General features: G+C 37.1%; 1 protein-coding gene across 2 annotated transcripts in view; it reads left to right on the top strand.

Annotated features, from left to right (window-relative positions):
* The window catches only part of PGGT1B (protein geranylgeranyltransferase type I subunit beta), a 75,825-nt gene extending 49,972 nt beyond the window's left edge, over window positions 1–25,853 (top strand). For both annotated transcript variants that reach the window (XM_021009520.2, XM_021009529.2), the window contains one exon: window positions 17,831–25,853. In XM_021009520.2, coding sequence (XP_020865179.1) covers window positions 17,831–18,012 — 182 coding nt within the window. In that variant the 3' untranslated portion in view covers window positions 18,013–25,853. The remainder of the gene's footprint in view (window positions 1–17,830) is intronic.
* The last annotated feature ends 427 nt before the right edge of the window (window positions 25,854–26,280 follow it).

Genomic DNA, 26,280 nt, shown 5'->3' on the forward strand with positions numbered 1-26,280 from the left:
ATCTTGCTGCAGTTTCATGCTTTCTTAGGAATTCACAGTGTGTTTCATGGTGTTGATTCAACACCGTGTCTTACAGTATCTGCTTAGAGATGCTTTCAGTTGTTGAGATTTCATAGTGACCAACTTTCCTTCTGTATTAATATCTTCCCTGTTGATTTATCTGCTTGTGCTCTAGGTTTTAAACTGAATTTCCTTCCTCTTAAGATCGTTGGTAGTCTTTTTTCCTTATATTCTCGGATCACTTACTTTCTGACACCTTCTCCTTTATCACAGACTCCATTCCCTTGAGGGGACAGTACAGGTTAATCCCAATTGAATGCTGATCCCTTTCAGATGTAGACTAGTACATCTGTGATCTGTATGATTATACATACTATATATAGTAGATCTGTAGATGTAGATCTGTGTCTTCACTGGTGCCCTCCCTAGTTTTCCCACTGCCACCCAAGGCAAAGGACATTCTTGCCCTCCTATGCCTCCCCTTCACAAGTGGGTGGACAGAGTTCATTTGCTCCTTTTTTCTAAAGAGTGAGGTGAGTGCAGGGGCAAGGTGTGCTGTTAGGCTGTAGCAGCAACAGCAGAAAAAAAAATCACAGTGGGGATCCCAGAGTATACACCAATGGGTCATCCTTTGAGAGTGTCAGGGTTTTGGGGGAAGAGGCCTGCTGAATGAGTTAGTACTTAGTAATCCCTGCTGTTAATTCATAAGGCCATTGCCTTCTTAGGTTTCTTAATGTCTTAGCCTGTGGCAGTAGTTGTAATTGTTTTTCCTCTGGTGCATAATTTGACTTTTCAGGGAGTTTTGGAGAGTTAGCCAACACTCTAGAATATGTCTAATCCTTTATAGGTCATGTGACCGTGAGTTTAAAAAAATGGATCTTTAATGAAATAAAAGATTTCTAGTCATTCCTGATGAAAAGGTCAGAAGTATTAGAGTTCAGAATGGCAATGCAAGAGACAAGAGAAACAGAAAAGTATATACATTTTATCAATTAAAAAAGACTATCTCAGGATGAATTGTTTATATATAATAGTGGGAGAATAAAGGATCAAATCTGTCAAGTAGTGCCTGTCAAAATCCAAATGGCTTCAAGAGTCATAAAGTTAAATAAGACAAGGAGAGGGCTTGAGAAAGTGGGGGAAGTTTTGTTCTGTTTTGGTGGTCTGAGGAGAAAAAAAGAAACCTGTATGCTGGGGAGGGAAAGAGGAGGAAGGGGGAGGAACTCACTGTCTCACATAATAAGGATGCTTGAGATGAGGAGTACATGAACATGAAGGAAAGGTTGGGAGAAACAGGCATCCCATCAACCTTGCTTTATCTAAAGCCTACACAGGAGGTTGCACTGTTGCTGTCTGTGTCTCTCTTTGTCTTATACATACACACACACACACATGCACACACATACAGTGGATGACCTTAGCATCTTTGATATCTGACCAAGCTTTTAGTGCCCCACAGCGCCGGCATCAGCACCTTCATGGCCATTGGAACAGATTGTTCTCATCTGCCCATTCCACCAGGGGAAGTCTTCACACTCTTGGGGTAGAATTCCCCCAACTCATTGACGGGCTTGAGGCTTGTCAGTTACCTTCAACCTGGTATAGCCCATCTGCCGAAATGGTTTTACTGAGATGTGGCTGCTATGCATACTACAGTTTCTTGGATCCAGCCACAGGTAAGAGTTGAGTGACAGCTGGACAGCAGAGGTAGATGAGCAGCCCTGAAAAGGACCCTCACACTACAGGTGCTAATCCTTCTTGAATACTCCATATACCCAAGACAATAGTAGAACAGAACAAAATGGTATAGATGGGTTGTGTCCTGCTTTAATAGAGCAGTCTACTGGTCAGATCCTGAATCTGTGGAAATACTTATAAGATATTTTTTCTCATTTTACCACTACCCTTCTTATCCTTGATACATTAGTGTCTGTTCAGAAGCTTTTTCAGTTTCAAGTTCCCTATTCTGTAAACACTGTATTATGTTCCTTCAATTACTTTACTTTTTTTCTAAGGTGACCCTGTTTCCATTGGCTTTATTCCACTCACCTTTAATCCCTTCAGCTCCTTTGATATTCCCCTTTCTTCTCCTACCCTTTAGCTGGTCCTGTTCCTTAGTTTAAAATGTTTTTTGCTCTCCTTTGCAAACTTTCTTTTATTTTATTCACTTTCTTCATATTTTCTTCCTGTTTACTCTGGGATCCTTATTCTCTGATTCATGACTTTTATAATTATCTAGTCTCTTTTCTCTGTAGTCTCTATGCTATCAAAACTTCCAAGGTATCCATTCTAGGGTCTCCCCCTGAAGTGCTTTCTGCCACTGCCTTGTAGGTATCATCCCACACATTCCCCTTTTTTGTTGTGCCTCATTTCCAAGATAGTTTCTTTCATCATCATCATCATCATCATCATCATCATCATCATGATGAATAATAGCAGCTAATATTCATATAGCACTTACTGTGTACCAAGCACTGTGCTAAGTGGTTAACAGACAGTTTTTATCTCATTTGATCTTCACAACAGTTCTAGGAAGTAGGTGCTATTATTATCACCATTTTACAGATGAGGAAACTGAGGCAAACAGGGTCCAGTGACTTGCCAGGGTCGCACAGCTAGCATCTGAAGCCGGATTAGTACTCAAGTCTTCCTGACTCCCAGCCCAGCACTCTATCCCCTTCACTACCTAGCACTGCCCCACGGTAGGGCCCCTCTCCCACCATGTCCCTGATTATACAGCCCACCACTGATCTCTATGCTCTCTTGTTGACTGTTTTTCTACATTTGCATGGAAATTTCCTTTCTGTATCCATGCTCTTCCACTCCTCCAGGTGCCAGTTACCCGTGGAAGTTCTAACACCCATGCATTCCCGCCACCGAGTAGACTTTTCAAGCACCAAATCCCCCAGATCTCATCCAGTAAGGTCTTATCACCTTTCACTTCTTTACTCATAAGAACATTCATCAGTGGAACCCCCTTCCACCTCTAAAGTAAGACCTCCTGCTTTTCCTCTTCTCACCCACTTCTCTGTAAGTTCTTCTCTTTCTGAGACTGTAGAGTTCACTTTCCGTCTCTGTCCCAGTTCTCCAGCCCCATCCTGCCTTTTGTGTGCCTTCCCAGGTTGTAATATAGTTCCACAATGGAAAACATTCACCTGGTAGGCAGGGGTTTGCCAGATTCTATCCATAATGCCTCTTGTCCACCTCTTCACTATTACTTCTGCCAGATTTCTCCCTTTATGCATGTCTCTTTGGGCACATTTTGAAAAAAGCTTCTTATTGGTCTCTGTATCGTTACTCTACTTCTGTGACTATCCTTGCCTACTGCATTTACTTACTCTTTTATTTCTCTTTTTTGGGGTGTTTGAGAGGCAAATCATCTCTTTGGTTCTGGTTTTCTTTCAAAAAATGTTTCAAACTCTTCTTTATTATTGAACAGCTATCTTTTGTCCTGTATAGTGAAGCTCAGATTTGCAGGATAGGTCACCCTGGACTGCATCTTAACCTTCATTGCTTTTCAGAACATATTCCACCCCCCCTTTTATTTTCTAGTGGGTGCAGAATAGTCATGTGTTACATATTTTAAGGTGTATATTCTGATGTTCTGAAGAACTTGTTTCTCAATTGAATTATTAAATTTAACCAATATGTGTCTTGGAGTTTATAGTCTTAGTTTCTTTTTTGTTTTGTTTTTTGTTTGGTGATGATGTGTGAATTTTTTCATACACAAAAATTCTGGCCAGTTCTCTTTTATTTCCTTTGTTAATAGTGTTAAGGTTTTTTGTCCTGTTGTGTTCCTCTGAGAGACCTATGATCTTTAGTCTGTCTCTGTGCTTCCTTTCTTCAAGTTCAGTATGGTTTGCTTGTATAGTGAGCACATTTTCTTTTATTGTTACTTTTTTTGCTTCTCTTTTAGGTTGTCCTTCAGTTCTGTGTACTTATATTCCCAGTCTATTGTTCTTCTATCTTTTTTCTTTTTTTTTGTGAGGCTTGCCTTTGCAGATTCAAGTTTTTCTAGTCTGCTTATTATTTTTCTTGTACAGGACAAAAATTATGCACTCCAAATTCTTATTTCTCTTTTAAACCACTTATCAAGGCAGACTTCTATATGCATAAGTAGTCCTATTCCATCCTTTCTTCTCCAGCAGATTGCTTCCTTTATTATCTCCATTATCTCACTTACCTTCAGTTTCCCTGTCTACTGGCTTCTTCCCTACTACCTACAAGCAGACCTATGTCTTCTCTATTTTCAGAAACCCTCGCTTGATTCTTTCATTCCCACTAGCTGTTTTCCTATATCTGTCCTACATCTCTTTTCCATTTCATAGCTAAAGTCCTTGAGAAGGTCTTCTACAATCACTAGCTCCACTTCCTTTCCTCTCTCTTCTTAACTCTGCAGTCTGGCTTCACCCTTCTTTCACTGAAACTGCTCTCTTCCAAAGTTATCGATGATCTCTTAATTGCCAGATCTAATTACCCTTTCTCAGTCCTAATTGCTCTTGACCTCTTTAAGAATGCGAATTGCCATTTTTTTCTTTGATGCTCTCTTCTCTAGGTTTTTGAGAAATTGCTCTCTCCTGATTCTCCTCCTTCTTGAATCTTCATCCAGGTTGTATCTGCTAACTGTGGGTGTTCCTTACGGCTCTGTCCTGGGCCCGTTTTTCCTCTCCCTATTCTGATTTAGTTGGTGAACTCATCAGCTCCCATGGATTCAATTGTCTCTATGCAGAGCACTCTCAGATTTATTTATTGAGCCCTCCCTTCTTTTCTGACTTCTAGTCTTGCATGTCAGACTGCCTATTGGACAACTTTTAATGGATGTCCTGTAGACCTATTAAACTCAACATGTCCAAAATGAAAAAAAAATGTCCAAAACTAAATGTATTATCTTACTCCTCAATTCTCCCCTCTTCTGAGTTTACTTGTATTGTAGAGGGTATCATTATCCTCCTAGCACCTAGACTTGAAACCTAAGTGTCATCTTTCACTCTTCCAACTCTCCCTCACCTCCATATCCAGTCAGTTGTCAAATCTTGTTTCTGTTTTTGCAACATCTCCCTGTCATGTGCCCTTTCCACTTTCTTCTCTGATGCTTCCACCACCCTGGTATAGGCTCTTATCACTTCATGCCTGGATTATTGGAATAATCTGCTGCTTGGGCTTCTTGCCTCAAGTTTCTTCCTACTGCAGTCCATCTTCCACTCGGGTGTCAAAATTATCTTCCTAAAGTTCAGATCTCACCATGTAAACAACTCCCCACCCCTAAACACACATCTTGTTCGGTAAACTCCAGCAGTTCTCTTATTATTTTAAAATCCTCCGTTTGGTTTTTAAAGCCCTTCATAACCAGACCTCTTTCTACCTTGCAGGTTTTCTGACCCCTTACTCCCCTTCATGTAGTTGCAATCTACTGACCCTGAACTCCTTACTGGTCCTCAAACAAGACATTCCTTCTCCTGCCTCTAGGCATTTTTACTAACAGTCCTTCATGCCTGAAATGCCCTTTCTTCTTATCTCTACCTTCTGGCTTCCTTCAAGTCTCAGCTGAAGTCCCAGCTTCTGCAAGAAGCCTTTCCTAATCCCCGTTACAGATAGTGCCTTCCTCCTGTTGGATATCTTTATTATAGTTTGTACATAGTTGTTTTAATGTTGTCTCCCTCATTAGACTATAAGCTCTTAGAAAGGGACTATTTTTTACGTTCCTTATATCCCTGTCTCTTAGCACAGTGCCTGGAAGTTGGTAAACACTTAATAAATGCTTCTTGATTTGCTTTTCTAGATTCACTAATCATCAATTGTATAATATGATCTAGAGTTCTGCTGATAATAGAAATAAAACTCATTAGCCAATCACTTGCAAATTTTGATTCTTCTCCCTCTTTTAGAAAATCACCAATCTCCAAAATATCCATGTGTGCTACCTATTCTGTTCTTTATCATTGCTATTTTTCTTGTTAAAAAAATAATATATTTAATTTTTTTGTTCTTACTGCACCTTGATTTCCCTGTTTCCTTCTTCCTGCTTAAAATATTTTAAAGAGGAAAAAGAGAAAAACAAGACATTAAAATTAATCAACACAGAGAGAATCTGATTTTTTAGTCCTTTCCTCTCCCCCACCTCTGCAAAATAGTCTGGTGAAATGTCTTATAATAGCTCTTCCTTGGGGACAGTACCTTTGTATCATTCAGTTTTTATAGTTTTGTGATTATTCTTTCCATTTACATTATTTCAGTCATTGTTATATTGTTTTTCTGCCTTTGCTTACTTCATTTTGCATTAGTTCATATAAGTCTTTCTGTTTCTCATTCATCATAGTCATTTACTGCAATTTCTTTAGCCATTCCCCAATTGATGGCCAATTTCCACCTTTATGCTACCATGAAAAGTGACAGTGACTTTTTTGGGGCTTTCTATATGCCTAATAGTAAAATTTCTGGATCAGAGAGGGTGTGGACATTTCATTCATTTTATTTCCATTATTACAAATTGCATTCCAGACTGGTTGTACCAATCAACAATGCTTTAGCATGCTTGACTTTCCACAGAGTCCAATAGTGACTCTTCCCATACCTTGTTATCTTTGCCAGTATGCTGAGTGTAGAGTAAAGTATCAGGGTTATTTTCATTTACAATGCTCTTACTAGTCATTTGGGGGGTTTTTTTGGTTGTTGCTTTTTTAAGGCAGTTGGGGTTAAGTGACTTGCCCAGGGTCACACAGCTAGTAAGTATCAGGTGTTTGGTCTGAGGTCAGATTTGAACCCAGATCCTCCTGACTTCAGGGCCGGTGCTCTATCCACTGTGCCACCTAACTGCCCCTCTTATTAGTCATTTGGAGCATTCTCTCATATGGTCAGGCAAGTCTTCTTTTGAGAACTGTTTGTTCATGTTCTTTAACCACTTCTTTATTGAAGATATGTGATTTTTCAACAAAGTTAACTGACAGTAATCGAACAGTAATATGTCCACAATTTCTTTTAGTACCTTGAGGGTGTAGTTCATTCAAGACAGGTTTTTGCCCAAGACATAGTAGTCTTTCACTGTGCTTCTTAAGTTCCTTTTGCCAGTATTGTTTCTGTATATGAATTCCCTGAAGTGGGTAGTAATCATCTATTTTGATAAGACTTTGGTGGTTTCTGTTGTTTATTGAAGACCTCCTATTTAAAGACTATAGATACCTATTTTTGTTACCTTGTCAACAGCTATCCTCCATCATAATACCAGTGAATCTATGCTATCATGGATAATATGGAGGGTGGATGGAAATAGATAACTCCATAGATAATTTTTTTCCATTCTTATGGATGAGATTCTTTATTTCATTTTTATAAATTTATTTATTTTTAGTTTTTAACATTCGCTTCCATAAGATTTTGAGTTCCAGATTTTTTCCCCATCTCTCCCCTCTCCCTGTCCCAAGATGGCATGTAAATTGATATAGGCTCAACATATATATTCACATTAAACCTATTTTCACATTAGTCATGTTGTAAAGAAGAATTAGAACCAGTGGGGAAAACCATGAGGAAGAAGAAACAAAAAAAAAAGAGCAAATAATATATTTTGATCAGCATGCAGACTCCATAGTTCTTTTTCTGGATGTGGGTAGCATTTTCCATCATGAGTCTTTAGGAGTTGTCTTAGATACTTGCATTGCTAAGAAGAGATAAGTCTGTTGAAGTTAATCATTGCATAATGTGGCTGTTACTGTGTACAGTGCTCTCCTGGTCCTGCTCATTTCACTCAGCGTCAGTTCATATAAATCTTTCCAGGTTTTTCTGAAGTCTGCCTGCTCATCATTTCTTATAGCTCAGTGGTATTCTGTTACATTCATATACCACAACTCTTTCAGCCATTCCCCAGCTAATGGGCATCCCATCAATTTCCAATTCTTTTCCACCACAGAAAGAGCTGCTATAAATATTTTTGTACATGTCAGTCCTTTTCCCATTTCTGTGATCTCTTTGGAATACAGACCTAGAAGTGGTATTGCTGGGTCAAAGGGTATGCACATTTTTATAGCCCTTTTGCATAGCTCCAAATTACTCTCCAAAATGGTTGGGTCAGTTTACAACTCCACCAGCAATACATTATAGTGTTCCAATTTTCCCACATCATCTTCAGCATTTATCATTTTCCTCTTTTGTCATGTTAATCTGATATGTGTGATGTACCTCAGGATTGGTTTGATTTGCATTTCTCTAATCAATAGTGATTTAGATCATTTTTTTCATATGATTGTAGATAGTTTTAATTTCTTTATTTGAAAACTTCCTGTTCATATCCATTGACCATTTCTCAATTGGGGAATGACTTGTATTCTTATAAATTTGACTCATTTCTCTATATATTTTAGAAATGAGGCCTTTATCAGAGACACTGGCTATAAAATTTTTTTCCTCAGTTTTCTCCTTCCCTCCTAATCTTGGTTGCATTGACTTTATGCAAAAACTTTTCAATTTAATATAATCAAAATTATCCATTTTGCATTTCATAATATTCTCTATCTATTGTTGGTCATAAATTCTTTTGCTCTTCATAAATCTGGCAGGTAAACTATTCCTTGCTCTCACAGTTGGCTTATATATCAGACTTTATATCTAAATTATGTATCCATTTTGACTTTATCTTGTTATGGGGTGTAAGATGTTGGTCTATGCCTAGTTTCTGCCAAACTCTTTTCCAGTTTTCCCAGCGGTTTGTATCAAATAGTGAGTTTCTCAAACAGTAGATTACTGTAGTCATTGACTAGTGTGTCTTGTGTACCTAACCTATTGCACTGATCCACCACTCTATTTCTTAGTCAGTACCAAATAGTTTTGATGATTACTGCTTTGTAATGCAATTTAAGATCTGGTATGGTTAGGCCACCTTCCTTTGCATTTCTTTTCATTAATTCCCTTGATATTCTGCACCTTTTGTTCTACCAGATGAATTTTGTTATTATTTTTTCTAGCTCTATAAAATAATTTTTTTGGTAGTTTGACTGGTATGGCATTGAACAAGTTAATTTAGGTAGAATTGTCATTTTTATAGTTTTTTTTTTGAAAGGCAGTTGGGGTTAAGTGACTTGCCCAGGGTCACACAGCTAGTAAGTGTCAAGTGTTTCATCTGAGGTCAGATTTGAACTCAGGTCCTCCTGACTTTAGGGCCAGTGCTCTATCCGCGGCACCACCTAGCTGCCCGAATTGTCATTTTTATTATATTAGCTTGGCCTATCCATGAGCAACTGATGTTTTTCCAGTTATTTACATCTGACTTTATTCCTGTGAAGTGTTTTGTAATTGTGTTCATATAGTTTGTTTTGGCAGGTAGAGTCCCACATATTTTATAATATTTTATAATGTCGACAGTAACTTTAAATGGAATTTCTCTTTGTATCTCTTGCTTTTGGGGTCTGTTAGTAATATAGAGAAATGCCAGTGATTACCACTTCTAGGTCAATATCCCAAAGTAATCATAAAAATGGGAAGGGGGGGCAGCTAGGTGGCACCGTGGATAGAGTGCCGACCCTGGAGTCAGGAGGACCTGAGTTCAAATGCGGCCTTAGCCGCATAACACTTACTAGCTGTGTGACTCTGGGCAAGTCACTTAACCCCAATTGCCTCATATAAAAAAAACAAAAACAAAACGGGAAAAGGACTGACATGTACAAAAATTTATATAGCAGCTCTTTCTGTGGTGGCAAAGAATTGAGAATTGATGGGATGCCTATCAGTTGGGGAATGGCTGAACAAGTTGTGGTATACGTATGTGATGGAATACTATTGTGCTGTAAGAAATGATGGGCAGGCAGACTTCAGAAAAACCTGGAAAGACTTATATGAACTGATGCTGAGTGAAGTGAGCAGAACCAGGAGAACATTGTACACAGTAATAGCCATATTATGTGATGACTGACTTTTATAGACTTATCTCTTCTTAGCAATGCAAGGATCTAAGGCAACGCCAAGAGACTTATGATGGAAAATGCTATCCACATCCAGAAAGAGAACTATGGAGTCTGAATGCAGATGGAAGCATAGTATTTGCTCTTTGTTTCCTTCTGTGACATTTTGCTTTGCTTCAGATGTCTTTCTTTTCTTCTCTTTTTCTTTCCTTTTTTTTTCTTCTTTTCTCACATTGAACATGGTCAAAGTAAGGGAGGCAGAATAGCATCATGTGTTATGATATATTCATGTTAAGGAACCCCAAAACTAGAGGATAGAACCACTGTGGAAAGCATTTGATGATGATCATTAGAGGCTGAGAAAAAATATTATTATATATTTTAATGATAATGTTACCTTTATTTCTGCATTTCATCAGTTTTCACCAAAATGCTTGTTTTTTATTAATGGGATAGTTAGTGAACATAAAGAAAAAGAAACAGTAATTGCAAAGAGCCAGCATTGCATTTGATTTAAATATTAATTAATAGATTTATATGTTCCTTGACCCTGTGCTTTTTAACATATTTATAACTGACTTGGATAAATATAAAGACAGTATATGTAGCAGGCCAGGCCTGACACAGTCCAGTTTGGTAATTAAAAGTTCAGGATTTGAATGGAATGTGACAATTGTAGAATGTTTAGCAGGCAGCATAAGAAGGTTTACTTAGCTCTGGCATGGAAAGGATACTCAACAAGGAAGCAGCATTTAACTTAGGTAGACACCCCCAACTCTTCATCTTTATACAGAAATGCATCTCATCAACAGTGCAATGTAGTGATCCAAGTGGTTATTAGATATCCAAGTCTGAGGACCCTGGCTCCACATGGGCTGACCTCTTTTATGGCTTTAGGTGACCAGGAAGTAATACCAGAGGCATCTAAGCTTGAGGCTTAGCCCCTGAGGAAATCAAGTCTTAGGGATCATTTCCTTGTCTTTTGGGGAATGAACTAGCCTAGCCTAGTTAAATACTTACCAAAGTGTTCAGCTGCTGCAACATTCTGATTAGATTTTCGGATGACACAAAATTTAGAGGTATGGCTAACATTTAGGTAAAAAAACATAATCTAAAAAAGATCTCCACAGGCTAGAATATTAGATTTATCCCTTTTAAATTTAATTATTATCTTGGGCTCAAAAAAAATCCACTTTAATAGTACAGGAAGTAGAGGCAGGAGATTGTTGCTAGATGCAGTTTTGGGGGGAGAATTGTGTAATTTTAGTGGACTGCAGTGCAGGCTCACTATGAGTTAGCAGTATAAAATGTCAGTCAAAAAAGTTAATTTTTTAGCTGTATTATTGAGCTATAGTGTCCAGGATTTAAGGGTGTGGCACACCTGGTGTACCCTGCCTTTGTTGGACCACGTCTGGAGTTTTAGATTCAGTTCTGGGTACCACATTTTAGAGGGGGAAGGCTATTGATAAGCTGAAGAGCATCCAGAGAAGTGATAACCATGATCAGGGACGGGGAACCTTTGTCCTGGAGGCCACATGTGGCCCTCTAGGTCTTCAAGTGCGGCCCTTTGACTGAATCCAAACTTCATAGAACAAATCCCCTTAATAAAAGGATTTGTTCTGTAAAACTTGGACTCAGTGAAAAGGCCACAGCCTGGGAGGCTACATGTGGCCTTGATGCTGCAGGTTCCTCACCCCTGATGGTGAAAGGCTTCAAGATGAAGCTGTTGGGAAGATGATTCAGAGATACTGTGTTTTTTTATATTTGAAAAAAGAAGACATGAATTTCCAGGTCACATGATTAACAAGATGGAGAGCTAGTTATTTTCTCTGTTCTCACAAACTCTCAAACCTCTCTAAAAGAAAACTTAATGCTCTAGTGATAAAGCTGTATTAGTAGTCTCCATAATCTAGGATACTAAGAATCCTAACAAGGTAAAACCATGAAATAATGTTTAACAGTGTTAATCCAGCACTGCCCACTACACTTTACTGTAACAGAGATGCACAAGTTGACCCACAGGCTTGCAACAGAATTCCACTTCTCATCCTCGTTCCCCTACTGGCACTCCCAGTACAGTAGAGATCCAAATTCCAAATGACAGAAATATGCACAGTAGCCACGTGGCAGTGTCATGTTCTGCAACAGGGCACAACCAGAGCAAAGGAATGGAGCGAACATGTGTCTAATAGTAGAGCTCAACTCTACATTCTAGTGCTGCAGAGATCCAAATTCCAAATGGTAGGAATTTGCTCACTCTGCAGTAGCAGGATAGGATTATTCTGTTCCATTGGTCTAAAGAGCTAAGGAACAGAGGGAATAGGGCAAGATGTTGGGGTAGAGGGGTAGCCCTTAAGGTAGAGGGAAAGAGTGCAGTATATAGCTGGAGTCAGATCTGTCCCCCCAAAAGTCACGTGAGGCAGAGTAGGTACCTAGGCTGTTGGACCGGGAATTGCCCAATGTGGGAAGAGGCTGATGCTCTTTTAAATACATCCCTCAGGAAAACTACTGTCAGAAAAGAAGAACTCAGAAAGTGATCAGTAGGGAAAATAAGGGGTGGGGGGAGAGAGTTAAATCACCAAAGATGTCAAGAGAAAGAAAACTTAAAGACCTTGAATGTAAGCAGATCAACAGGAAAAACTTTTAACAGCAGAAGGAAATTTAGGCCCTAGATACAGTACATGAGTTCAGGCATCTATGAATAAATACTGTAAAACAAAGGAAAATCATTCTATACCTGATGATACAGAGGACCCTGTGGATTTTGAGGAGAGCATGGAACCACAATATGCTGTTCCTGGGTGATTTAAAAGAGAAAAAAGAATTGAGAGATTAGAATTTATGATCAGAATAGCGAAAATAATTGGCAGAAGAAAAAACAAAAACAAATCTGGAGTGACAAGTCTCATCAAAGCAGCAAAAGAAAGGATAACTGGGAATGCAAGTACACCGAAGTAAAGGATGATATGGAAGAACAGAAGCAAAATGTAGTATCTTAAAAGAAAACATGTTCTCCATACAAGCAAAACATATTGCCCTTGAAAACAGTGTGTAGGGGCAGCTAGGTGGCACAGTGGATAGAGCTCCAGCCTTAGAATCAGGAGGACCTGAGTTCAAATCCAGCTTCAGACACTTGACACCTGGGCAAGTCACTTAACCTTGACTTCTTCACCAACCCCCCCCAAAAAAAACCCAAAACAAAACAAAAACCATATGTGTAGAGAGAGTTTAAGGATTATTGAGGGCCCAGAAGAACATTCACAGCCTGAATGCCATAACAAAAGAAAACTGGCCAGAACTTCTGATTATAGATTATAGAATTGAAAGAATTCATAGATCATTTTAAAAAAAAAACTCCAAGACTACAAACTTGAGGCACACAGGGGTTAAATTTAATAGTTCTATTGAGACATAACAAGTTCTTTGTGCCTAGGAGAAAGGCCTTCAAATACAAACTAAAGGAGATTGGAATAACACAGGATTATTCTAAGTCCACAGAAAATAAAGGAAGGAATGGAATAATCTGTTTTGTTTTGTTTTGTTTTTTCTGACTAGGCAATGGGGTTAAGTGACTTGCCTAGGGTCACACAGCTAGTAAGTGCTATGTGTCTGAGGTCAGATTTGAACTCAGGTCCTCCTGACTTCAGGGCTGCTGCTCTATCCACTGTGCCACCTAGCTGCCCCATTGGAATAGTGTGTTTTGAAGAGTGATGGAGCTCAAGATGCATCTCAAGACCAACATTACACATCTGAGCCTAACTATAAAAGAAAAAAGATGGGACATTCCATAATGAAGTGGCCTTTGAAATATTCTTAGAAAACTATACTTTAAGAGATTATTTGCTTCTCAAATAGGGCAGACAATAGAAATATAAGAACAGTAAACAAATATATCAACCAAGGACAGAAGCAAAATAAGAACAGGGATCGTTAAGGGAATTCTTTCTAATTGTATTTAAAGAGAAAAAGATGAAAGAATTGACAAATAGTGTTGATAGTGGAAAAACAAACCTGAAACATCATGGACTAAATCTCAAAACACTTCACCTACCAGAGAATGAATGCTTTTTGTGGGACTAAAAAATGAGAAGACTTGGAAAAAGGAAAGGAAAAATAGAATGGAGGAAGAAGATGCAGGGGAATATATAATGTACCATATTAAAGTCAGAGGCTAATGGTGAGGGGAAAGTAACTCCTGTGGTCTCTCAGGAAGAGGAGAGCCTTTAGGAAAATGGGTGAGGAAGCAGAGAGATGGGCAAAAGGGGATACCTTGGTTTTTTTTTTACAAGAGAAATACTGATGAACGTTCCTGTGGGTGAAGAGAGAGATTCTGTAAAGGAGCAGACAGGGACTTTAAAATGGGTATTATTTGCAGGGATTTGATGCTTAGAGAGACCACATCTTGCTTCTGGAGGAGGAGAGTCAGAGCTCCTGGGGGCAACTGACACTCCAAAGAATGGGAAGGAGAGGAAACAGGGAAGAGATTTTTAGGGAAAGGGGGGCAAATGGCCAAGGAGAAACCAAAGGTCAATATTGAACTGCATAATCAGGGACATAGGAAGAATCTTACCTGAGGCAATATCCTCTATCACCTGTAGGAACTGGCATTTTTTGAAGAGCCATAACCAAAAAAAGAGGGTCAGTGGGCAAGCTTAACAAAGCAGTAACAAAAACTCTTTAGAAGAGAACACAAAATAGGTACCTCAAAAGTTGCAATCACATTAGGAATACAGAGAATAAAGAAGAATTGAAGAATATAGGGGCATTAATCAAAGAATTAAAGTTAAAATGGGGCAGAAAGATAATGAAGAGCAAGGTTTTAAAAAATGCTTTCTAGGAAAGGGCCCAGAAAACAAACAAAAAAAAATTGAAGGGGAAGAGAAGAAGGGAAATTCTTTTTGACTCTTTAACTGAAAGGGACAAAAGAGAAGGATCAAATGACCAAATAAAAGGAAGGAAGACCTAATAAGCAGAACTCCACAGGGAAAGAGGTAGTAACATATGGGGACTGGAGAGTGGAGGATTGAGTGTGAGGGGAATAGAGCCAATGATAATAGGCTATAATAACTGAAGACATGGTACTGTGCTTACAATGGAAGAGGGACAAAAATCCGAATATTAGAGACAAATGGAGGAAAATATAAATCTAAATCTCTTAACTTTGAGTGTGAATGGTTTAAATAATCCAATGAAACAGAAAAGGAGTGACAGATTGGAAAAGAAAACAAACCCCACAGGTATGGAGAGAGAGAGAGAGAGAGAGAGAGAGAGAGAGAGAGAGAGAGAGAGAGTGTGTGTGTATGTGTGTGTGTGTGTGTGTCCACAAATATCATAAAAAATACCCATTTAAAACCAAAAGCAAACATCATATATAATATGTAACAAACCCTTTTCTAGTAAATATAGGAGTAAAGCAAGGGTGCCCAGCCTCTCTGGCTCTTACTTGATTTGGTTCTGGAAATGCTAGCAACTGCAGTAAGACAAGAGAAACAAAAGCATGGACATGGGTAAAACAAAGACAGAGCTACCCCTATTTATAGTTATGATGACGTACTTACGGATGAGTGGTACTTCCAGACCTCAAACTGTATCATAAAGTAGCAGTCGTCAAAATCATCTGATATTGTTTTTAAAAATAGATCAGTTGAACAGATGAGACAAGAGAGAATCAGGATCAGTGGAATTGAGTGTTTAATAAATTGGAAAACAAATTCCTTAAGAAAGAATTCCCTGTTTGATTTTTTTAAAAAATATATACTAGAAAAGAGTCAGGCAGATATTAGACTTAGACCAAAACCTTGCACCACGTTCCACAATATATTCTAAATGGATACGTAGCCTTAATATTAGAGATTATACTGTTTTCAAAAATTAGAAGAGAAGCAGATTCTGTTTACTCACAGCTATGGGTAGATATATTCTTAACCAGATGAAGGAAAAGAGGCGATTACAAAAGATGAAACAAGTAATTTTGATTACATGAAACAAAAGTTTCTGCATAGGCATCTAGGATGAGAAAGGAGGCAGACGAGAAAAAAATCTTCGCATAATTTCTTTTAAATGGCTTGATGTCCAAAATACATAAAGTAGCTAAATATATGTGACCAATATCCATTTCCCATTAGATGAGTAGTCAGAGGTTCTCAAAATAAGAATTAAGAACTATTCACAACCACATGAAAAAATGCTCCAAATCACTAATAATGCAGATAATGCAAATCAAAACAGTCCTGTGAGTTTGTTGCACACCCTGCAGACTAAGATGACAAAAATGGTCATTACTCAATTTTGGTGGGATTATCAGAAGATAGGCATGCCGATACCTTGTTGGTGGAGCTATGAATTGGTACAGCCACTTGTTGAAAAATAATTATGGAATTATGTAAATAAAGTGACTAAGATGTTCATGCCCTTTGATGCAGAGATACCATTACTAGACTTATGCTGCAAAGAGGCCATTGATAAGAACACCCCCGTACACACCAAAATATTTATACCAGCACTTTTTGTGGTAGCAAAGAATTAGAGACAAATACCCATCAATTGAGGAAAGGCTAAACAAATTGTCGTACATTAATGTAATGGAATATTACTCTGTTGTAAGAAACAATGAATGTGAAGAATATAGAGAAGCATGGAAAGATCTACATAAACTAATTCACACTTGAAGTGAGCAGAGCCGAAAAAAACATGTACATAATGACTACAGCAATGTAAATGGAAAGAACAGCTCCCCTCTCAAAAAAAATCAGAAATGAATGTTGTAAAATGATATTGATCAAGCATTCCTAACCTCTTCTTCCCTCTTGTCCCCACCCCCACCCTTCATTTTCCAGATGTGAAAAGTGTTTCATGTTATACATGTTCTTGAACTTTTTCAGTGTGTTGATGGTTGCACTTTCCCCCACCCCCTTTTTTTGGTCTTTAAAAAAATACCATTCTTTATATAGTATTGCTCTCTGGGGAGAGGGGGGGATACTGGGGAAAACTGTGATGATGTAAAAGATATCAATAAATTCATTTTTATAAAAAATTAGAAGGAAGACATGATAAGTGTCTTGAAATATTTTGAATGGCTGTCACATGCAAAGAGAGGGATTAGATTTATTCTTGGTCCCATGGGGCAGAAGTAGGAACAATGGGTGGAAGTTGCAGAAAGTCAATATTAGACTTGTAAGGAAAACCTTAACAATTGGAGTTATTCAAAAGTGGAATGGACTGCTTCCAGAGGTGGTAAATTTGCTGTCACTGGAGACCTTCAATTTGGCAAGATATGAGGCTTGTTTTTGTAGGCATTAGTTTCAGTGGTCTTTAAAATCCATTCTGAGATTCTGTAAAATATTTTACAGATGTTAACTTTTATACAATGTGGCACTTGAGACTTTTAAAAAAATACTTTTTTTTTAAGAAAACAGTATTAATCATTTTACCGTTGTTTGCTTCATATATGTATTTTACATTCCTGGTCATACAGATTATTCGCTAGTAGTCTAAATTCAGTCCACACTTGCCTTTTCTTCTCTCTGTCCTTATAATGTATATATTTACCCATTTCCACTCCTCTTACTGATATCTTAACTATCCTTTAAGCCTCATTTCAGGTGATTCCTCATCATTATTTCCTTTTATTTCTACCACCACCACTCCCCAAGCAGGAAGTTCTGTTTCTTCTGTGCCTACATGATTACATTTCATATTCTGTTTTGTATTTTATTTGTGTACCTGTCTCATCTACCCATCTACAATGTTTGCATTTACGTCAGAGTCTATTTTATTCAGTATTCTATTCCCCTGTAGCTTTAAGCAAATTGCATTACATACAACCGCACTCAGTAAAGGTTTGTTAAATTGAATCAAAGAATGGTAATGAGCTATGCACTTAAAATATCTTACAGTATATGCCAAAATAAATAGCCATCAAAATATTAATATTGTATTTTCAGATGCTTTGCATGCATACTTTGGAATCTGTGGTCTGTCACTGATGGAGGAAAGTGGAATTTGCAAAGTTCATCCTGCCCTGAATATAAGCGCACGGACTTCTGAACGCCTTCAGGATCTCCATCAAAGCTGGAAAACCAAGGACTCTAAACAGTGTTCAGAGAATATGTATATTTCCACGTGACTGATTTGGGTTTTGTGGGAGGGGAATAGGGTCAATAATTGGTAGCATAATATTAGACTAAGGCTAAAAGCCATGCATAACCAAGTGTGCTATTTTTTTTAAGGGATAGAGTCATACAATCAATCTTATGCTGGTGTCACTTTGAAATGTAGTCTTGAGCTTAGCCCTTTGCACTGTGATTCAAGAGTGTTTCATTTGTGTTGAAGTTTGCCACTGTAGAATCTGATGCTTCTTCTAGTGGCTTATATTTCTTAGAAACCCCTTGAAGCAAATGAACTATTATATGTATTTGTTAAATTTTTTTTAGAAGTTTTCAGTACAAACCATGTCAAAGTGCATTGATCAAAAAGTATCTTTAAAACAAGTTTACACTTCATATAACACTGACAACCTTCTGGAGACTACTTAATGGCCTTTTGCAAAACTTGATTTACCTGTAATATATAGATGGGTTTGGGGATAAGTTATGTTTCTGGGAGTTATTCTTTGAAAGCAGTTGTTTCCAGATTTTTTTAAATGAAATATTCTGTCTTTTCCTTAAGTTGGTGTGTCATTTAAAATTATAGGTCCTACTTAAAGAAACTCAGTAATAATTTTGTACCAAGAGGAAGTAGGCTCATTGATTATAGTGAAAGCTTTTTTAAAAGATATTATTATTAAATAAAATAATAATGAAGTGTTTAATTGGGCCACAGTAGAGTAAGAGAGTAATATAAATTGAACCATATGTAGCTGTGAGAGAGGTTTGTGCTAAGCATAATTTCTTTAGGTAGTTTTGCTAGGGTGGGGTATAGTCAGTGTGTGGAAGAATTCCCATTTATTTTTGGTTTCAGTTTCAAAATATTTGTTCCTTTTTGCCTTTCTGGGAGAATGGCACAACCTTCTTAGAATACTAAGGTTTTAAAGTAACTAGGTAATAGTTTAAAAAAATATAATAATGTTATACTTGAAATTCAAAATTTTATGATTGTGATATTTTTGGCCATTTGGGTTTTTGTTGATATTTTGCCTCTAATCTATCTGTGAGCAGCAAATGGTGCTTCCCTGGTTTAACTCATCCATTACTTAAGCAAGTTGAAACCTGCATTCAGGAATATAATAAACACTTTCTAAGAGCACATATATGTATAAACAGAGGCGTCTGGCATGATGGTTAGAGCGCTAGACCTGAAGTTGGGAAGATGAGTTCAAATCCAGCCTCAGACACTTAGCTCTGTGACCTTGGGCAAGTCACTTAATCTGTGTCTGCCTCAGTTTCCTCATTTGTAAAATGGGGGTGATAATAGCACCCACCTCACAGGGCTGTAGGGAAGATAAGATGAAATAATATTTATAAAGTGCTTGGCAAACCTTAGGCACAATATAAATGCTATTATTATTATTATTACTGCACATTTATGTATGTGTATGTATACACGCATGTGTGTGTGTGTGTGTGTGTGTGTGACATGCATTTTTTTCTGATGAACCTTTTTGTAAAAGAATGAAATGGACCACAGGGGCTGGGGAGTCTGAATGATTGTTAAGAATTTTATGTTGACTAGTAAACTGGTTATGTTTATTTTTTAAGGGAGATAGTGTAATCATTTGGAGTCTTTATTGGTGATCACTTTATCTGTTGACCTTGTCTCCATTGTACCAAATTCCTCAAAGATAGGCAGACTTAAGATTGGGTGAGACTCCCTCTTCCCATCCAAATGGTTGTCTAATTACTGCAGTTTAAGAAGAAAGACATGTTTTTTTCTGCACATGTGATCAGACTGTTATATTTTCTATATGCAGAGTATCCCCAAAGTCTCAGTGCAGTTTTAAGCTGTTAAGCTATGTTTTTTGGAGCTATTAAGACTTAAAACTGCACTGAGACTTTGGGGACACCCTGCATATGTAATCATCATTTTAACAAAATTACTGGTATCCTGCCTAGGTAATGTTTGATCATTTTGTTTTCCCAACTTAGCATCAAAATTATTCTTTAAATAATAATCTTTTCCAGAAAAACATACTATAAATATAAAGTAGTGATAGCCTGTGAAATCAGCAAACGGTTGTTACCTTCATACTTATTTGCAAAATTTAACTACATTATTTTTCTTTCTTTTTTGTTTTTGAATTGGGAAAATAAAAATCTTCTAATGGTAAAGAAAAACAGTGGCAGCAATAAAACTTGATACTATTTCCTTTCATAGATAACCCTTTCATTTAAATTCTGTTTAAGACATTTGATGGTAGATCGCAATTAAATATTCAAAATCTACTACTACTTTTCTACATCAATTATTTAAGTCAGTGTATGTAAGTAGAGTTGGAAAAAAGTCCCAGATTTATTGACTATACATAAAATAACTTCTGTATTACTTCTAATAATATTCCCAAACAAAAACTGAGAGATCTCTATGATGAAAGAGCCCTACTTCTTGAGATTTTCAGATAGCTCTTTAAATTCTCTGTGTTATACTTGGTTAAACATATAAGCTTTAGTGATTCATTATATGCTTATTCTTAATGACTTTTTTATATCTTTACTTTGATTATTGGACCCATCAATATTAGCTTTCTATAGCAATGTATTATAGAAGCACTATTTGGCTAATAGAAACCACCAAATTTTTTCTATCCAATTTTACAAGAAAAGTATTAATGAATAAAAGAGTGTGTGTGTGTGTGTGTTGTGTGTACACATTCTTTACCAGTGGTGAAATAATAGTGAGGTAAGAAAAAAGGCATAAAATAAAACCTCAAACAGACACCCCCAGCTGACGTTGGTGAGCTGTATTTTTCTGGCATTCCAAACATTTAGAAGAGACGTTAATGATAAAGCAGTTTCTCCACCACCAGGTATTTAAGTTTTCAGTTTTTTTAAAGAAAGCAGAAAACTGTGAATTTTACTTTTTAGTTTTTTTGGATGTTTTTTTTAAAAGTACAAACAAACCCTGACTTACAATACCCTTCACATGTTGTAGCCAGGGACACCTTGCTACCTTTTCCTTAGCAGCCATTATTACCACTATGAGTCCTGGCCCCTTTTAAGAAATGGCTTCCAACCATTGCTACCTAGGGGTAGCCTGTTTCTACTTACATCCTTACTCCCCACTGCTGACTGCTGTCACGAGGGATTTCCTTCTCTTTTTCCTTATTTTTCTCCCCTCTCCACTACCACTGTTGCTAGAAACCTCCCTGGAAGTTTCCTACTCTCTTCTCTGTATCATACTACCACTGCCTGTGGGGACCCTATAGTATCTTCTGGAGCTACTGATTTCCATTCCAACTTCTTTGCCTTTTTCTACTTTGAAACTGTTTCCTACTCTAGCTATCATCCTGTCCAGCAGCATAGCTACTAGGGATCCTTGCACTTTCTTCTTTCTTTCCATACTTCTCACTCTTCCTTTCCCTTCCTCATGTCAGTGGAGCTAGCAAGGTCCAGTTCCTACTGTTAGAACTGGTGTAGGGAAGAGAGGGCAAATTGTATCCTTATTTCCAGAGCTAAGTCCGGAGGGATGTTCTTGGTGTCCTGAGTTACAATTTTCCCAGAGACGCAAGTTAAAAGAAGATAACTGTTTTTTAATAGTGTTATTAATATTATAGTTCAACTGAATTATGACTAAATAGGCTTTGGTGGGTTATGCTAGAAACCAACCTATATTTATAATATTCTTTCCATGGGAATTCATTCCAAACAACTTTCTTACAAGTGTATTTTGTTTTTGATTTAGTGCAAAGAATGCTCAATTTTTAATCACAGGGCTTAGGCTCAGATCCCAGATCCGATGTTTACTTTTCCTGTGTAACTTTGGACAAATCACTTAACTTCTCTGGGTCTCAGTTTTCTCACCTGTAAAATGAAGGTGTTGGACTGAATGACCTCTAAAGTCCCTTCCTTTAAATCTTTGATCCTATGATTCCTGGGCTTGATGCATATTAAAGCTGAATCTCTTGAATATTTTACATCTTTTATTATAAAATTATCATTGAAGTTCAGAATGATAACCCTAAGACACTTTTAAGATTTTCAACCATCAAGAAATAGTGATATTGTTGCTCTTAGAAAAGCAGGAAGGAAAGACCAACGCATTTTTAAAAGGTTTTTTACACAAACTGAAAACTAAAATGGATTGGGGGGCTAGATTTCAATTTACAGAGCAAATGTTTCTTGAGCAAAAGTAACAGCTCACATTTATATAACGTTTTGGTGAAATTTCACCTCCTTTTTGTGTGTCGGTAATTTTTTTCTTCAAGACTCTACTGTTTGTGATTCTCAGTTGTATCAGAGATTTTTGTATTATCTTAATATATGCATGGGAGACACCTTGTTAGAGGGGAAAGCCTTTCAAGTGATGTCTATAAACACATATCTACTAGAGCAAATGCTTTTCTGTGGTAAACACAATGTGGGATCTTGTTTTCTCTCCAGCTCTGAATCAATTGTGTAAGTGAAAATGTGTTCTAGTATTTGTTAAATTCCATGTGTTTACTTCTCATTTTCATCACCGCAGATGATTCTAGGCCCATACTTGAAGCCTTTCCAGTTTGGTAGGACCTGGGAGTACTAATGTCCACTCATATAATCTTAAAGAAACAATAATCACTTCCTCACCAGTGACCCATTGAAGTATTTTAGTAGTAGTTTTCTCACAGCAAGTTTTAAAGCATATATATAAATGTGAATTATTATTATACTCAGTGAATTTTCTTCTTTTAAGAAGTGAAGAAATAAAATTCTGATTTCATTGGGACTACCAGTGTAGAAATTCATTCCACTAATGCAGATCACAAACTTGTCTGTGATTTAGTCTTAGAGAATTATCTGCCAGCTGAACTCAACTTTAGATTTAAAAATCACAGAATCTTGAAAGTTGGATGGGACTTTGAAATTACAAAACTAGTAAATAGGTTCAAACCTAGTTCTCTGCTGACTTCAAATCCAGCATTTTCTACAACATTCCACTGAATTCCTCAAACCTAACACCTAAATAAATGGAAAAGGGTAGAAATTGATCTATTCAAATAGAGTCTTTTTTTAAAGCAGAAAACTCAGGCCTAGTGAAGTCAGGAGATTGCGGAAGTAGGACCAGAATCCAGATTTCCAGATAACAACCTTAGTACACTTAACATTCCCAAGCATTGCTTTGCTAAGAACGTGAGATAGTCGCTGAAGTTGTTTATATTTTTCACTCTGTGGTAGTAAATTTGGCTTACATGTTCCAATGTTAGAATCTCTTATTATCTTAACCTATATTAGGAGATATAAAAAGAAATGGAATTCTTCCAGTGAAGAAATTGTGGTGTGTGTGTGTGTGTGTGTGTGTGTGTGTGTGTGTGTGTGTGTGTGTGTGTGTGTGTGTGTGTGTTGGGGGAAGGGTCCTTGAAGATGGGGAGTAAGATGGGAAGTTGCCCTGCCTTTTACTTTAAGGCTAATTCTAATCTAAAGCTCAGAATGAAGCCTGCAGAGAGGGAAGAGATTCATTTAAAATAGAGATAGTAGTCATGTATAACTTTGAACAATATTAATAAATATTTGACTTTTTATTTTAATCTTAGCACTCAAAAAATTCATGAGTTACATGATTTCTTTAAAGTATACAGAGATAATAATTCTCTGCTACAACATATACCAAGTAGGTTTTCCTTTATATTTTAGATAAGTTATTAGTTGCCAGTTAGGCAGGTAGTACCTTCCGTTTTTATTAATCTTGGTATAGAAAATTTTGTTTCAGTCTGAGGGTAAAAAGATATAGTATGGCATTGTGAATAGGAAGGTAGCCTTAGAGCCTGGGTCCAAATCTTCTGACATAACTAGTAAAATGATGGATAAATCATTTGACCTAAGTGCCGAAGTAACTCAAGACTATAAGTTACAGATAGGGAGGGCAGGAAAGTTTCCACACAATGAATTTCCTACACAGTTGACATTATAAATCCAGAACCATTCCTCCTCTCCAAAACGTAGGGCAAAGTAAGTAGAAGCCAAAACACAAAAATTAGTTGCAAAAGTGCTTTTGTTTTTCTGGTTTGGTGACTTCTGTGTATTGATCCACATGTAATAAGCAGCAAATATACCACATGTTCTAAGGTAGTCCTCCCAATTTGCCCCATGTGAAAAGAGTTTCTTCTTAATTGAGTCACAAAGTAATTGTTGGAAGTAAATGTGAAAAAATTGAGTGACGTTAACAAATCCATGTAAAACCAAGAAAAATGTTACTTCCAAAAAGGAAGGATGTATTTTTCTCATGAATTGTTTTTTTCCATTCTACATGTCTATATATAAGGCTCAACCTAAAATAACATGCATTGCAAACTGGAGCCTAATCATGAGTGAGAAAAGTGGACAATCAACAAAGAAGTTTTTGAGGAATTCCTGCAAAAAAAAAGAAAAAGACATGGGCAGGATATTCAATTTGAAGCACCCCCAAATAATAGCTACATAAACATAATACAAGTACCATCAACAATCATTTGTGAGGGGAAGGATTGAGAATTTATATGGTACCAACTGTTGTGTGCCAAGTACTGTGCTAGAAAATATGCACTACATATTCATAATTGAAATGCAAATTAAAGCAGTTTTGAGGTTCTGCTTCATACGTATAAGACTGGCAATGAGCAAATGTTGGAGGTTCTGTGGGAAAATAGCTACACTATGGCACTGTTTAGGTAGAGTTATGAATTGGTCCACCCATTCTGGAAAGCAATTTGGAACCAGGCCCAGAAAATTTAACTTTATCTGTGCAACTAGTAGGCTGATACTCTGAATAAGTCAAAGAAAGAGAGAAAAGATCTATGTGTACAAAAATTTTTGTAGCAGCTCTTCATTGTAGCCAAAAGTTGAAAACTAAGGAAGTATCTTTCTATTGGGGAATGGCTAAACAGATTGTGGTATATAGACGTAATGGTATATTATTGTGACGTAAGAAATTATGTTGATATATAGCTTCAGAGGAAACTAGGAAGATCCTCTTTTGCTGAGCAAAATGAAATATACAGTAATAACATAGGAAAACCAATAATGAAAGATTAGAAATATGTTTACTACTGACAAACCATGAGCACAAAAGCGTAAAGGTGAAAGAATGCCATTCTTGACAGAGAAGTGAACTTAAAATGCAGAAAGGAACATGTTTTTGGATGTGGCTAATGTAGGAATTTATTTATCTGAACTATGTTAGGTGTGCAGTGAGGACTTTAATTTGGGGTGTTTCTAAACTGTTTAATGGGGTAGTAGAGGAGCATATTAATTTAAAAATGCTTAAATGGAAAATAAAAATAATAAACTTAAAAACAGAAAAATGAACAGAAGAAAACAAGGCAATTCAGAAGGAAGCACAGAAGTACAACAGTTTTGAAAATAACATGGAAATTGCACTTGTTAAAAAAGTGACATGAAATAAATATTGGAACTTTTATAAAAGAATTCTCTTTTTTGGGTTCTGTGTCTATGGAAATGCTGTCTTTGGGTGTTTAAGTTCAGAATTTTAAAATAGGATTGGTGACCTTTTGCCCTTCTTCCCACTAGCAACCCAAATTACTGTATTTTCTACATCCATTTCATTTTTGCTCCTCTTCATGAACTGCATATTCCAGCCAAACTGGCCTACTAGGTATTCTCTGAACTCAAAATTCTGTCTCTCTTCTTTGCATGGGCTCTCCCTGAAACCTGGAATGTACTCCCTTAGCTCTACCTCTTAGAACTTCTGGCTTCTTTCAAGGCCCAGCTCAAGTGCTGCCTTCTGAGGAAAGCCTTTCTTCATTCTCACCAGCTATTAGAGCTAACTGCCTCCTCAGATCATGTTGAATTTGTTTATAAATGCACGTGTTGTATCTCCTCAGTAAAATATAAACTCTTTTTATGTTCTGTGTTTTTTTATTAATGTCTTTTTATTTATCAACAATCAGTTCCATAAACTTTTGAGTTTTAAATTTTTCTCCCTCTCCCCACCTCCGTCCCCAAGATGCCTCACAATCTGATATAGGCTGTACATACACGTTGCTATTAAACATTTTCACATTAGTGATCTTGTAAGGATATATAGGAATATAAACTTGAAGACAGGGATAATCTGTTTTGTCTTTGTATCCTACATTTTGTAGTCCTAAAGCACTATGTGCTTGCAAATTTTGTTCAGTAGTGGTCAGACTCTTTGTGACCCCACTGGGAGTTTTCTTGGCAAAGGTACTGGAGTGGTTTGCCATTTCTTTGTCTAGCTCATTTGACAGATAAGGAAACTGAGGCAAACAGGGTTAAGTGACTTGCCCAGGGTCACACAGCTAAGTAAG

The sequence above is a fragment of the Phascolarctos cinereus genome, unplaced genomic scaffold (assembly GCF_003287225.1).
Source record: "Phascolarctos cinereus isolate Bilbo 61053 unplaced genomic scaffold, phaCin_HiC Scaffold_4;HRSCAF=312, whole genome shotgun sequence".
Classification (NCBI taxonomy): domain Eukaryota; kingdom Metazoa; phylum Chordata; class Mammalia; order Diprotodontia; family Phascolarctidae; genus Phascolarctos; species Phascolarctos cinereus.